Source organism: Piliocolobus tephrosceles, chromosome 7, assembly GCF_002776525.5.
Source record: "Piliocolobus tephrosceles isolate RC106 chromosome 7, ASM277652v3, whole genome shotgun sequence".
NCBI classification, from domain to species: domain Eukaryota; kingdom Metazoa; phylum Chordata; class Mammalia; order Primates; family Cercopithecidae; genus Piliocolobus; species Piliocolobus tephrosceles.
Window position 1 is genome coordinate 136,183,985 of NC_045440.1, and position 14,117 is coordinate 136,198,101.

Here is a 14,117-nt window from a genome sequence, read left to right on the forward strand (position 1 = left end):
GGTTTAGTAGAAGAGAAAACAAGTCAGCACACAGCTTTAGGGCAGTGAGATCAATAAGACAGAGAATAAATGCAGGGTGCTGTAGGAGCATCATGGACAGACATATCCCAGCTTTGGGGGCTCAGGGAAATTTCCCAAGGGAGCATTATCTGAGCTAGAAAAGGAATATCCAGTTGAAAGGAGGAAAAGTGTCTCTCACAGAGAAGGAAAACTTGCACAAAAGTAAGAGAGAATAGCAAGTTCCTGGAACTGTAAGTTGTTCCATATTCCTAGTGCATGGGCTTTAGAAGGGGAGACAGTAGGAGCTGAGGTTGTGGATGTAAGCAGGGTCTACAGCATGCAGGAATTGTAAGCTGTTTTAGCAGTTATAACTTTATTCTAAAGATGAGAGGGACCCCACTAATAGGCTTCATAAAAGGAGAAACTGGCACCATAAAGTCTGTACTTCTGGAAGGTTGCTGGAAAGCAAAGTATATATTGAAATAAAATCTGAAAAGAGGAAGTCTATTTATAATACCATTGTAGTAATAGGGTAAGAGATAATTGTTATCTCTGCCAAGACAAAGACAGTGGCATTAAAGAGAAAGAATGAATTTGAAGTATGAAGGAGGTAAAAATCTAGCAGACCTGAATGTAAAGAGTGATGATAGAGGGAGATGACAAAGATGATATCAAGTGGGTGGATGATGGTAATATTCATTAAGAAAAGGGATTTGGGAGGTGTAGTAAGGTGGGAAGGGAAATAGAGTTCAGATTTTAACTGAAAATCCTGCAGATACATATTTAAAAGTCCATGATATTTAGGAAGTAACCGAAGCCAATTCAATGGATAAGATCAATCAGGAGAGGGTAAGAATGAGGAGAGTTGGATAAGAAACACAAAAGAAAGTGAACATTTAAGACATGAGCAAAGGAAGATGTACTTACAAAAAAGGACTGCAAAAGAAAGGACAGACAGGTAGAAGACAGAATAGGAGTACATGCTTATATAAAACTAAGAGCAAGATTAAAAGGAAGAGGAGAATCCAACAATATCTCATACAATGGAGAAATCAAGTAAAGTGTTACAAACTTTCTGTTGAGCTCAGTAAAAGAAGATATTTGTTCAGTACAATAGAAGTTTCTGACAGATAAAAATAATAAACTTCAAAGAATATATACATACATATATGTGCATATATATATACATGTACATATATATATATGTAATGCCCAATGACTTTTACCTTGAAAATGACAAGTTGCTGTTGAGAAACAAATTTTAGAACACCCATAGAGAGACACCTCATGATCATACATTGGCAAACTTAATAATGTTAAGATGTCAGATCTTCCCAGATTGACCTACAGATTCAATAAAATCCTAATTAGCATCCCAACAATGTTTTTGTATGAAAATTGATAAACTGATTTCTAAATTTATATACCGATACAAATAATAAACAAAATAATCATCAAAAAGAAACAAACAAACCATAAGAATTGCAGCCTTAAAGGTGTATTATAAAGCTAAAATTATTAGTATAGGGCAGTATTGGCATAAGGATAAAAAGATCAATGGGAAAAAAATACAGGCCTAAAAATAGACCCTTCTTTATGAGGCCATTGATTTTTGACAAAGGTGCTGAAGCAACTCAATGGGGAAAGTAAAATCTTTTGGGCTAGATCTTCAAATCCATAAGAGAAAAAAAAATGGCCCTTATCCACTACTACATACCATACATAAAAATCCATCTGAAATGAATCCCAGACTTAAAAGTAAAAGCTAAAATGGTAAAGCTTCTAAAAGAAAATGTGGGAGAATATCTTTAAAGCTAAAGATGTCATAAATAGGAAAAAGGAAGTAATCACCAAAATAGAAATAAAATAACATATGAGAATTCACCAAAGCCAAAACTTCTGCTTATTTTACAAATAATAAGCAGAATAAAATAATAAGCAAATGACTGGCTAACAGAAAATATTCAAAAATCAGATAAGGCATGATAAGTAAAAAGAAGCTTTGGAGGTTTCATTCTTCAACTAATATTTATTTGTTGTAATATTTATTTACTGGAAGGCAAGTACTACTCCACCCGTTGGCTGAATCAAGGTCTCTTCTCTCGTAATCCCCACATTTAGACAGGTAACGACAAATCACACAAAATTTAACAAATAAGGCCATTTCATACAGCAATAAATACTGTGATCAAATAAACCAAGTAATATGGCTGAGAAAGATGACTAAGAGATTGTGACTGGCTATGTTAGCTCTGGTATTCAAAAAAAAAGTCCCTCTAAAAATGTATATTTGAGCCCAAACCTGCATAATACAAAGGAAACAGATTTGTATTTTTTTATACAAATCTGTTTGGCTCAATTTGGTTTGTATAAAAACCATTTTATACGAAAAGGTTTGGCTCTGTGTCCCCACCCAAATATCACCTGGAATTATAATCCCCATGTGTCAAGGAGGGGCCTGTAATCCCCCTGTGTGGAGGGAGGGAGGTGATTAGATCACGGGGGCGGTTTCCCCCAGGCTGTTCTCTTCATAGTGAGGGAGTTCTTACGAGACCTGATGGTTTTATTATAAGGGGCTCGTCCCCCTTACTTCCTTCACACGCTCTCAACTGCTGCCATGTAAGATGCGCCTGCTTCCCCTTCCACCATGACTGTGAGTTTCCTGAGGCCTCCCAAGCCATGCAGAAGTGTGAGTCAATTAAATATCTTTTCCTTATAAATTACCCAGTCTCAGGCAGTTCTTTAGAGCAGTGTGAGAACGGACTAACATAGGAAATTGGTACCAAGAATGGGGGTGGTTTCCCCCATGAAATTCTTGCGATGATGAGTGAATTCTCATGAGATCTGATGATTTTATTTATTTATTTATTTTTTTTTTTAATTTTTGAGATGGAGTCTCGCTCTGTCGCCCGGGCTGGAGAGCAGTGGCCAGATCTCAGCTCACTGCAAGCTCTGCCTCCCGGGTTTACGCCATTCTCCTGCCTCAGCCTCCCCAGTAGCTGGGACTACAGGCGCCCGCCACCTCGCCCGGCTAGTTTTTTGTGTTTTGTTAGTAGAGACGGAATTTCACAGTGTTAGCCAGGATGGTCTCGATCTCCTGACCTCGTGATCCACCCGTCTTGGCCTCCCAAAGTGCTGGGATTACAGGCTTGAGCCACTGCGCCCGGCCGAGATCTGATGATTTTATAAATGGTAGTATTTCTGGATGTCTCACACACTCTCTCTCCTGCTGCCATGGTCCAAGTTTGCTTCCCCTTCACCTTCCACTGTGATCTGGAGGTCTCCCCAGGTACATGGAACTGTGAGTCAATTAAACCTCTCTCCTTTATAAATTACCCAGTCTTTGATATTTATTTATAGCAGTGTGAAAACAGACTAATACAGATATAAACAGAGAGAGGGGCAGAAATGCTTTTAACAAAAAAAGCACAGAAAACACAAAAGTCCTGCCGGTGGGAATAAGGTTCCATAACCTTATTGGAACCTTCTGTATTCCAGAACCTTATTAGAACCTCCTGTGTTTCAGAACCTTATTAGAATCGTCTGTGTTCCAGAAAGAGAGAGAGAGAGAAAAAAAGTTGTGTCCAGAATATGAGAGGAGAAAAGTGGAAGAACGCACCAGAAACATAGGCAGAAACTACCTTGTAACAACCTTCTGGGCCACAACAAGAAGTCTGAATACATTTCAAGTGCCATGGAAAGTCATTGGCAGGTTTCAACAAGGGAATAAAGCTATTATTTGCAAGATGTACATTTTTATTTTGCAAAATTTACTTCTTTAAAAAATAAACAAATAGCAATCACTTTGAAATAATTACACCTGAGCACAGACAAAAGACTGAAAAGAAACAAAACAAAATGTTTATCTGGATAGTGGGACCATGAGTTATTTTTTTTCTTTACATTTTGTTGTATTTCAACAGTAATAATTTCATAATAGGAAAGAAAAAATATTTTAAAACTCAACTATAAACAAAACAATAAATAAAAGGGCATTCTGGCTTCCCTATGGAGAAAGTATCAAAGAGTGGAAAGAACGGAGCAGGGCAAACCGTGAGAAGGCTGTCCAAGGTAGTCCAGTTGGGGGAGGACACTGGCTTGATGGGAGGTGATGGTGGGAGCGGTGCTAAGTAACTGAATTTGGGATATATTTCAGTAGTGGTGCCCATAAGATGTAGTTAAAGATGCCTCCTAATCATTGACTTGAACAACTAGGTATCAGTTGATGGCGCCATTTTCTGAGACAAGGAGGACTATGGGAGGAGCCGGTCTACACAAGGAAGTCATGGGTCCATTTGACCATTTTAAATTATTGAGGCTGGATATCAGCAAGATGGCAGGATAGGAAGTCCATCCTGACCATGTATTTATGTGGCCCGTCAATTGGCAGGTGCATACAAAATGTCATTGATTCTTAGGCCCATAATTTGCTAATATTTATATTATGAGAAAAATTTGTAAAGATGCAGTTACTGATACGTATATGTAAAATCAACACTGGCAGTTACACAAGGCAGTTATATGGCCTTGAGTAACCAGAGAGCAAATCTAACTATCAACTGATTCCTTCAAAATTATTTTCTACTTGGAAGGTCACTCTTCTGACAGTTCCCCATAGAAGATCATTCACACACTGCAGTCTAAAACTGAAAATATTTTATTAAGTTAGGACAAACATTAAGACTGAGAATAATGTATAAAATGAAAAGAAAATTGTCTTTTACAGTCTTGCTAGAGACAGTCTCTAAAGATGCTGGAGAGGGTTTTGCGCCTTAGGAACAAAATGACATCCTGAAGTCAACCCCTCTGTCTGACTGCAGGCTAAGTACCCAGGACCTGAGGCTTCTCCCACTCACAGTAGTGTTGTTCACAGTAGGTGATCAAGTGAGCAAATAATCAGGCTGACTTGCCTAGGCTACTTTAGCCTCACTGCCTAGGAGAAAGCTTCAATATCAGGAACACCAGAATGAAACAAACAGCAACACTCCCTCTCCTGTTGCCCCTGTGAGGATCCAGAGTGATGGGGGCATCAGCCTGGTTCCCAGTCTCGAAGGGACTGTGGTGAGATCTGTCCGACGAGGGACAGCTGTGCAGGGGATTGCCACAGTCTATGGCCTTGAATTGTTGTCTGATATTAACATGTTTTCCTCCCCATTGCTGGCAATAAGAAGATTGACCTGTCACCCACCCCCACTGGCCAATGGGAAAAGGGACAAAGCCCATTTTAAGTGGCAGCTTTGCAGTTCTGTAGAAGCTATAAAACCAAGTCACAGAAAGACAGTGTTGGGAGCCTTTGCAGTCAGGGACAGAGACATCACTTGACCAGTGGAGAGCTAGCCTTGGGTCACCTCTTATTTTATTTTTAAAATAACCGTATACAGATTAATGGAGATAAAGAATACAAGAAAGATGCAGTTGATGGGTCTGTTTCAAGATGTGGCTGTTTCCCAGAGCCCACCGAGCACTGCCATTCTTGAGAGCACCACCTGCCCTGGGTGTAGCCCTGAGGAGCCCTTCTCCCTCATACCGAGGAGCCTCACCTCGCAACAGGAGGCCTGTGAGTTTCCAGTGCCCACAAAGCTGATTCCATTCCTGGATGAAGGTCAGCTGTGCAGGGAGCTCCTGGTGAGATCTGACTTAACTTTTGAGCAGCTAGGGCCTGACCTTCATCTGGTATCTACTATATGTTTATTCTGACAAGAATGTATGAAGTTGACAGCAATAAATTTCATTATTTAAGTGACATTTGTTTATTTCACTTCCAGGAAACACAGAAAAAAGACAACCCCTTGGTCCAGGAGGAGGCTAGGCAAGATTTTAGAGAGGATGTCCATGATTTTGAAAAGAGGCTTCTCTGTAACCTTGAAGAAAACAATTATCTGCAAATAATGCGTATTTCCTTGTCTCCCAGTTGACAACAAGCTGGGTAACTATGCAGGTGTCTTCCAATTAAAGTGGTATGAAGAATCATGGAAGAAAGGATACATTTCATTGTATTTACATTTGATCCTCAACAGTTTTCTTAGTGGGGTTAGGGGGGAATTTCACTGGAGAATATAGACTGCAAAGATACTGACACTCATGAAATACCCTAAACCACTTCCTTATTTTAGAGTAGAAATACTGGGAACAAAATTTTAAAGGTGAAGCGCTTTACTAGTTTAAGCTGCTAATGATCCAAAAGTAATCTGGCTGTAGATGAAAATTATGAGGCATTGTTTGTGTTCATTTGGAAACATATCCTGTGATTTAAGGCAACATCAGAATTTCATTTCCTCTTCTGCAAAATGAGGATAATCACCCCTACTCCATAAGATGTTCAAAGTATTCAACACTGTGTGTGGCACATGGTAAATGTTCAATAAATAGTGGCTATGTCTTTGTGTTTATTATTAACTGGTATAAGGATAAAAGCGAGAGCCTAAATGGTGTGTCTAAATATCACATTTATTAGAGGATTCTGAAAGAAGAGAACTAATGACCCCAATCTAGTGTTTTCTATGACATGACACATCTATTTATGAACTTGGGAAATTTATATAACCTCAGCCAGCCTCATTAAGTAATCTGGATAATAGAAATCCCTAGGTTACAGAGTTATTGCAGAAAGTGAGTTGTTTAAACTGTTTATCACAGAGCATATACAATTTTTGCTAAATAGTCATAATTGTAGATATATCTCCAAAGGTGGTAAAGTCTTTCAGGGTGTATGTAGTTTATCTTTGTGTACTGGATACTTAATTGGAAATATATATATACACACACACACACACACACACACACAGCACACATACATACATAATGTATTTTTATAATATATATAATTTGAGCCTGCCTCTTTTGGAAAGGATTTTCACTGGGTTTTGCCAGGCATGTGTTACTTATCTGAGACAACCTTCACTCAAGCTCAAGTCCAAGTTAGATAGTGTGAGGACAGGCTGTGAGGACTTCTGATGATTGGTTTACATCTTACTCACCTTACTCAGAGGTTACAATCCTTCAGAATCACATCCCAAAGTGAGAGCGATTTATTAGAGTCCCCTTTTTGGCAGGCTCTGGACTTCAGCTGTTTTCTTCCCATCCATGTGGTCACTGAAGGATTCTTTTTGTTCAGAGGAGAGTGGCTATTCACTATCTTGGTAGGTATTGGTACTATTAAGATGTTTTTAAAAGATGTAGTCCATCTTGCTAAGTTCTCAGTGTGATTGTTGTTCCTTATGACTTAGTTGGCCATTAGCAGATGACAGAGCTGTAGAGGTGTTATGAGAGAAGATGGTAGTATGTAGGAAGGAGTACAAATAGAGAAGAACAGAGGCCTCAGAATTGAACTATTGCACACACCAACTTGCAGAAGCCTAGGTGTAAAAAACAACCAGCAATGAAGCACCTGGTGGCAAAGGACTCCAGTGGACAGAAGTATCTGGTGGTAGAGTGAAAGCCGTGTATTGAAACCCAAGTGAGCAAGGGTTTAAAAATGGAGAACTGCATAAGGGGTAAAAAACCTACTAAAAGGTTAAATACCAGGAGGACCCAGGGATGATCACTAGGTTTAGTAATCTGGAGGTTATCGGAGACATCAAAGAGAGATGTTTTAGTGGAGGGTGTGGGGAGGAGATAATGCCTAATTGGAGTTGATTTGAGAGATAATGAGAAAAGATTTGAAACAGCAAATAGAGGCGTCTTTTTTAAAAGTTTTGCAATACAGTGGACCAGGGCAATAAACAGAGGGGGATGTTTTTATTTTGTTCTGTCTTTGTTAAGAGGGGAGACCTTTCAGAATGTTTTCTAATGTAAGATTCAGAGAGGTGACATTCAAAGAAAAAGTATAGAGAGCAGAGAACTGCCAAAGGCGGGGGCAGGGTGGGGAGTCTTTAAAAGCAAGTGGAAATAGGATCCAACACATCTAGAGGGATTGCATACACCACAGAGAGTTCATTCATAGAATTAGGAAGGAAGGAAGGCCAGGTTGCACAGGGGATGTAAATGCAGATAGGTTGGTAGCCATCATGGTTGAAGTTTGTGGAAATTATCTTTTGAGGCTTCCACTTTTTTCAGTTAGAAATTTCAGGGATGAACTTCAGTTGGAAGTTTTATAAATGAGCTGAGAATGAGAAATAAAAGAGCAGAAGTATGGATGAAACAAGAAAACCTAGCAAGATGCCCAGGCAACCCTATAGACCCACTTGACAATCAGAGAATAAAAGTGCCTTTGTGTTGAGTATATCACAAGTATATTTGAGCAGAGAAAAAGTGCTGTGGAACATGTGCAACTAAGAAGGAGGAGGTTGGTTTGAGATTGTGTTTCTTTAGAAGTATGGTCTGTATTATTGTCCTTAATATGTGACCTTCACTTCTTGTGCTCAGGACAAACAGAATTAAGCAAGATATTCACCAACTGAAGTGGTAAATATATTTTGCTGTTCAGTTCACATGGCAACTTCCTTAATCTCAGTTAATTATTCTGAAGAAACACCCAAAGGAAATCATGAAGCATATTCTTGGAGTGTTCCTGTAACTTGTCATTTAAGAATTGAGATGGCAGTTTAATTTAATGACTTGATGCGAGTGAACAAGCCTCTCAGTGCATGCAAAATTCCAGTTAAATCTTAAGTTGGACTGTGGTAAAATCATATGCTAGATATCCTCAGGACGATGATGAAAAGATTATGTACATAGAACTTAGTTTGATTACACATTTTAAAGAACTTGGATGAAGGCCAGACATAAACTCTTAGAAAATGTGATGGGGAATAACCCCAACCAAAATAGAAACTGAAATCATACATATAATATCTATAAATAAACTTAGGACATGTGTAGCAACTATAAAGAGAAAACTACCAATAAAGGAAAACTTCTAATGGACATATAATAAGAGTAATAATGGAGAAACACATTATTGAATATCCAGTTTTGATAATGTAAATACATCAATTCATTCCTATTACAATCTATAAATTCAAATGCAATCTTAATAATTATAAAATGTTAGCTGGTAGTAATTGATATTATTTAATAATATGCATTACTAGCAATGAATAATATTAACAGTAAACATTAATGTAGTGTGTATTATGTCCCAAGCACTGTCCTAGGTACTTTATTTATATTTATTTGTATAATCCTCAAAACAACCTTTTGAGGCCTCAATTACTACTGATATCATTTTATGAATGAGGACTCTGAGGCACAGAGAGATGAATAATTTGCTAGAGTCACATAGTTGCTGAGTGAATACCAGAATTTAATTCAGGTTCTCTGCTCCAGAGCCCATTCCCTTAATCACTTCTTCCCACTGCCTCTAAATCCATGGCAATAAAAATTCCAACAGCCTTTTCAGAGGCGGAATTTGAGAAACTCATTTTAAAGTTAATCCGGAATAATACGTATGGAAAAACAATGAGGAAATAGTTGAGAGGGAGAGTAGTTTAGGGGAGATGCAAGTTCTAAATATTAAAATGTATTTTAAAGATACATTTAAGGTATTCACTCATTCAACAAAAATTTACTGAAGACTTACTCTTTGCCAGGCTCTGTTCTAGGTGCCATTGACAAGGACAGATAACACTCCCTGTTCTCATAAAGCTTAAATTCTTGTTGGGGAAAACAGAAAAAGAAATGAACAATTAAATATTTAGACTGTACAGCAGGAACAGGAGATTTAGAATACAGCAGGAATAGGGATACAGAATGCTGAGACTGGGAAGAGATGTCTTATAAATGTGGGTATCAGGACGGGCCTCAGTGATATAGTGACACTTGAGCAGCAACCTGAAAGAGATCAGAAAGCGAATTATGAGGACATCTGGGGGAAGGACATTCCGGCGGAAAGAACAGCAAGGGCAAGAGTCCTGAAGTAGAAAGATGCTTGTCATGTTTGTGAAATAGCAAGGAAGCCAATGTGGCTGCAATGACTAGGAAGAAAGCGGTAGAAGACGATGTCATGGAGATAATGGGGTTGGGGGACAGGTTATCAGGGGACTCTGCCTTTAACTCTGAATAAAATGGGAAGAGTGACTTGGTCTGATTTACATATACAGTCATGTGTCACAAATGGCATTTCCAATGACAATGGACCACATATACAATGGTGGTCCCATAAAATTATAATGGATCTGAAAAATTCCTATTGCCTACTGACACTGTAACTATCTTAATGTAGTAGAACAATGAATTACTCACATGTTTGTGGTGATCCTGACATAAACAAACCTACTGCACTGCCAGTCATATAAAAGTATAGCATATACAATTATGTACAGTACATAATACTTGATAGTGATGATAAATGACTATGTTACTGATTTATATGTTTAACTGTGCTATACTTCTTATCATTATATTAGAGTGTGCTCCCTCCACTTACATTTAAAAAAATAATGTTGTCCCTGAAGACCTTCCCGTGGGATAAGATGTGGAGGCAGAAGACAGAGAGACTGATGATCCTGACCCTGTGTAGGCCTAGGCTAATGTGTGTGTTTGAGTCTTTAACAAAAAACTTTAAAAAGTAACATAGAACTTAGTTTATATTATTATTAAATAAAATATTAAACAATTTTTATTTTTTGAGACAGGGTCTTGCTCTGTTATCAAGGCTGGAGTGCGGTGGTGCACTCGGTGCAGCCTCGATGTAGCCTCTGGACTTCCTAGGGTCAATGTAGCCTCTACCTCCCAGGTTCAAGCCATCCTTCTGCCTTAGCCTCCTGAGTAGCTGGGGCTACAGGCATGAGTCACAGGTCCTGGCTGATTTTTATTTTCATTTTTGTACAAATTGGGCTTCACTATGTTGCCCAGGCTGGTCTCAAGCTCCTGGGCTCCTGCCCCAACCTTCCAAAGTGCTGGGATTACAGGCATGAGCCATTGCATCTGGCCAAAAATGTTTAGAAATAGAAAAAAAGCATATAGAATATGAGTATAAAGAAAGGAAATATTTTTGTACAGCTGTATAATGTATTTGTGTTTTAAGCTAAATGTTATCATAAGAGTCAAAACTTAGGGAAAAAATTACAAAGCTTATGAAGTAAAAATGTTACAGTTAGCTAATTTATTGTTGAAGAAAGAAACCTTTTAAAAAGTAAATTTAGTGTATCCTAAGGGTACACTGTTTATGAAGCCACAGTAGTGTATAGTCGTCCTGGACCTTCCCATTCACTCACCACTCACTTGCTGACTCACCCAGAGCAACTTCCAGTCCTGCAGGCTCCATTCCTGGTAAGTGCTCTATGTAGGTGTACCATTTTTTGTGATTCCCCCATTGCTGGATGCTATCTTTATGAGATGGCCAGAGTACACCTCTTCTACTACTTCACTTGCCACTTCTAGCCTAGACAGTCACCCTTGTTAAAATGGTAGAGGAAGTACAGTTACAACTGACTTTCTGGGAAATGTGATACCCACAAGGTAAGATATAAAGATGGCAAATGGAGACAACAGTCCTGGCCATATACTAGGGACTATGATATTTGCATATTTATTACAGCAATATGTAGTGTGCCATCGACCCAGTGGTGAGTGTTGGGAAGCATCTGGGATTGCAGAGCTAGCACAAAGTGAAACCTCCTGGAACAAGGGGCTGAGCTAGGAACATCCACTGACATGGCAGCAACACAAAACATAGCCATGACCCACGTGACAGGGGAAAGACAGACTCATGAAATTTGCCTATTGGTCACTACCCAGAGTGTATAGATCCAGCCTCATTTAGGAGCAAGAAAAGAGAAAAATATTAATTTGACATCATGAAAAAATGCTGAATGAAGTATCTAATATGAAATATCAGAGACTTGTGGATTCAATGACAAATGTGTCCCTAGAAAATGTATACAAAGATTATCATTGAATTCACATGATAGAATCATCCCACGTATAGGCAAAACAAGGTCAGCCCTTCACAGTATTCTTTACAAATGCTGACACAAAGAGGGAACTACTCAACATCAAATCTAGTATTTTAAAAATTGATTTAAAGTATCCAAATATTAAAAAGTATTAAAGACTACTCTAGAACTATTAAATATCACTTAATATGTTGACAATACTATACTGTGAATGAATTGAAATTGTATTTAAGTGTCTATGTGATCCTTTTTTTTTTAGGTGAACAAGTGTTTTTTTTTTTTTTATTATTTAAACCACTTTGAGTAAGGGGTTTCTGTTACTTGAAGCCAAAGGCATTCCAATTATACAGTGTTCTTTTTTTCAAGTTGGTAAATTTTATGTTACATGTTTTATTTTATTTATTTTTTTATTTCCATAGGTTTTGGGGGAACAGATGGTATTTGGTTACATGAGTAACTTCTTGAGTGGTGATTTGTGAGATGATGGTGCACCCATCACCCGAGCAATATATACTGAACCTAATTTGTAATATTTGATCCCTCATCCTCTTCCCACCCTTTCCCCCTAGTCCCCAAAGGCCACTGTATCCTTCTCATGCTTTTGCATCCTCATAGCTCCCAATTAATGAATGAAAACATACGATGTTTACTTTTCCATTCCTGAGTTACTTCACTTAGAAGAATAGTCTCCAGTCCCATCCAGGCTGCTACAAATGCCATTAATTCAATTCATTACTTTTTATGGCTGAGTAGTATTCCATTATATATATATATGTGTGTGTGTGTGTGTGTGTTTACAGTTTATACACTAATTGACTGATGGGCATTTGGGCTGGTTCCACATTTTTACAATAGATAATTGTGCTGCTATAAATGTGTGTGCAGGTATATTTTTGTATAATAAATTCTTTTCCTCCGGGTAGATACCCAGTAGTGGGATTGTGGGATCAAATGGCAGTTCTACTTTTAGCTCTTTAAGGCATCTCCACACTGTTTTCCATAGTGGTTATACTAGCTAACATTCCCACCAGCAGTGTAGAAGTGTTCTTGCTCTTTTTCATGGCATCCATACCAATGTCTATTTTTAAAATATGTTTGATAATGGCCATTCTTGTGGGAATAAGGTGGTATCACATCGTGGTTTTGATTTGCATTTCCCTGATCATTAGTGATGCTGAGAATTTTTCATGTTTGTTGGCAATCTGTTATTTTCTTTTGAGAAGTGTCTATTCATGTCCTTAGCCCACTTTTTCATGGGATTGTTTGCTTTTTTTTGCTAATTTCTTTAAGTTCTTTGTAGACTCTGGATATTAGTCCTCTGTTGGATGCATAGATTGTGAAGTTTTTTTTTAAAGAATAGATGTTACTGTGTATATTTATGGCATACAACATGATGTTATGGGATACACATAGATAGTAACAAAAAGGCTACTATATTGAAGTAAATTAAAATATCCATCATCTCTCAGAGCTACTCATCATTTTTTCTTTTTGTGGCAAGAGTGAGCAGCTAAACTTACTCATTTAGCATGAATCCCAAATACAGTACAATTTTATTACCCATAATTATCATCTTGTACATTCCATCTCGACTTGTTCACCCTCCATACCTGCTAATTTGTACCCTCTGACCTTCTCATTTACTTCCTCCATCCACCATCCCCCTCATCACTGGTAACCACTGTTTGTTCTCTATCTCTGTACATTTGAATTTGTTTTTAATATTCCATATATAAATGACATCATGCAATATTTCTCTTTCTGTGTCTAGCTTAATTCACTTGGCATAATATCCAGGTTCATTCATGTTGTGGCAAATGGCAAAATCTCACTCTCTTTAGGGCTGAATGATATTTTAGCATATTAAACAGTGACACACACACACACATCACAGTTTCTTCATCAATTTGTCGATGATGGACAAAGGTTGATTCTTATAGTGTTTCATAACTCCAAGAATTTCCCTCAGTAATTATAATGCGGGTCAGACTCACACAATTCCACAGTAAGTTCATAAGTCTAGGCTAATACAGAATAGCTCCATGGATTAAACTTTGGTACTTAAAATATTTCAATCAATAATAATTAGAAAGATGTTAATTTTCAGAAATATACATTTTTAATATTAAGTATACATGAAATTAGAATTTTTTTAACTTTTGGTGGTTTACAAGATCTGTTGTTTGAGCTTCAAAGTCCTTGCAAATAACTACTTATGGATGAAAAAGATGATTAATTTTCAGCAAGAAATTATTCCCCAAAGTTTGTTTTTACTATCTA

General features: G+C 37.8%; 1 protein-coding gene across 5 annotated transcripts in view; it reads right to left on the bottom strand.

Annotated features, from left to right (window-relative positions):
* The window catches only part of LRRC6 (leucine rich repeat containing 6), a 123,412-nt gene that overhangs the window by 21,493 nt on the left and 87,802 nt on the right, over window positions 1-14,117 (bottom strand). The window contains exon 11 of one of the 5 annotated variants that reach the window (XM_023222944.2): window positions 9,580-9,771. The exons of the other annotated variants lie outside the window; for them this stretch is intronic. Coding sequence (XP_023078712.2) covers window positions 9,742-9,771 — 30 coding nt within the window. The 3' untranslated portion in view covers window positions 9,580-9,741. Of the gene's footprint in view, window positions 1-9,579; window positions 9,772-14,117 lie in introns of those variants that run through there. 5 annotated transcript variants of the gene reach the window in all.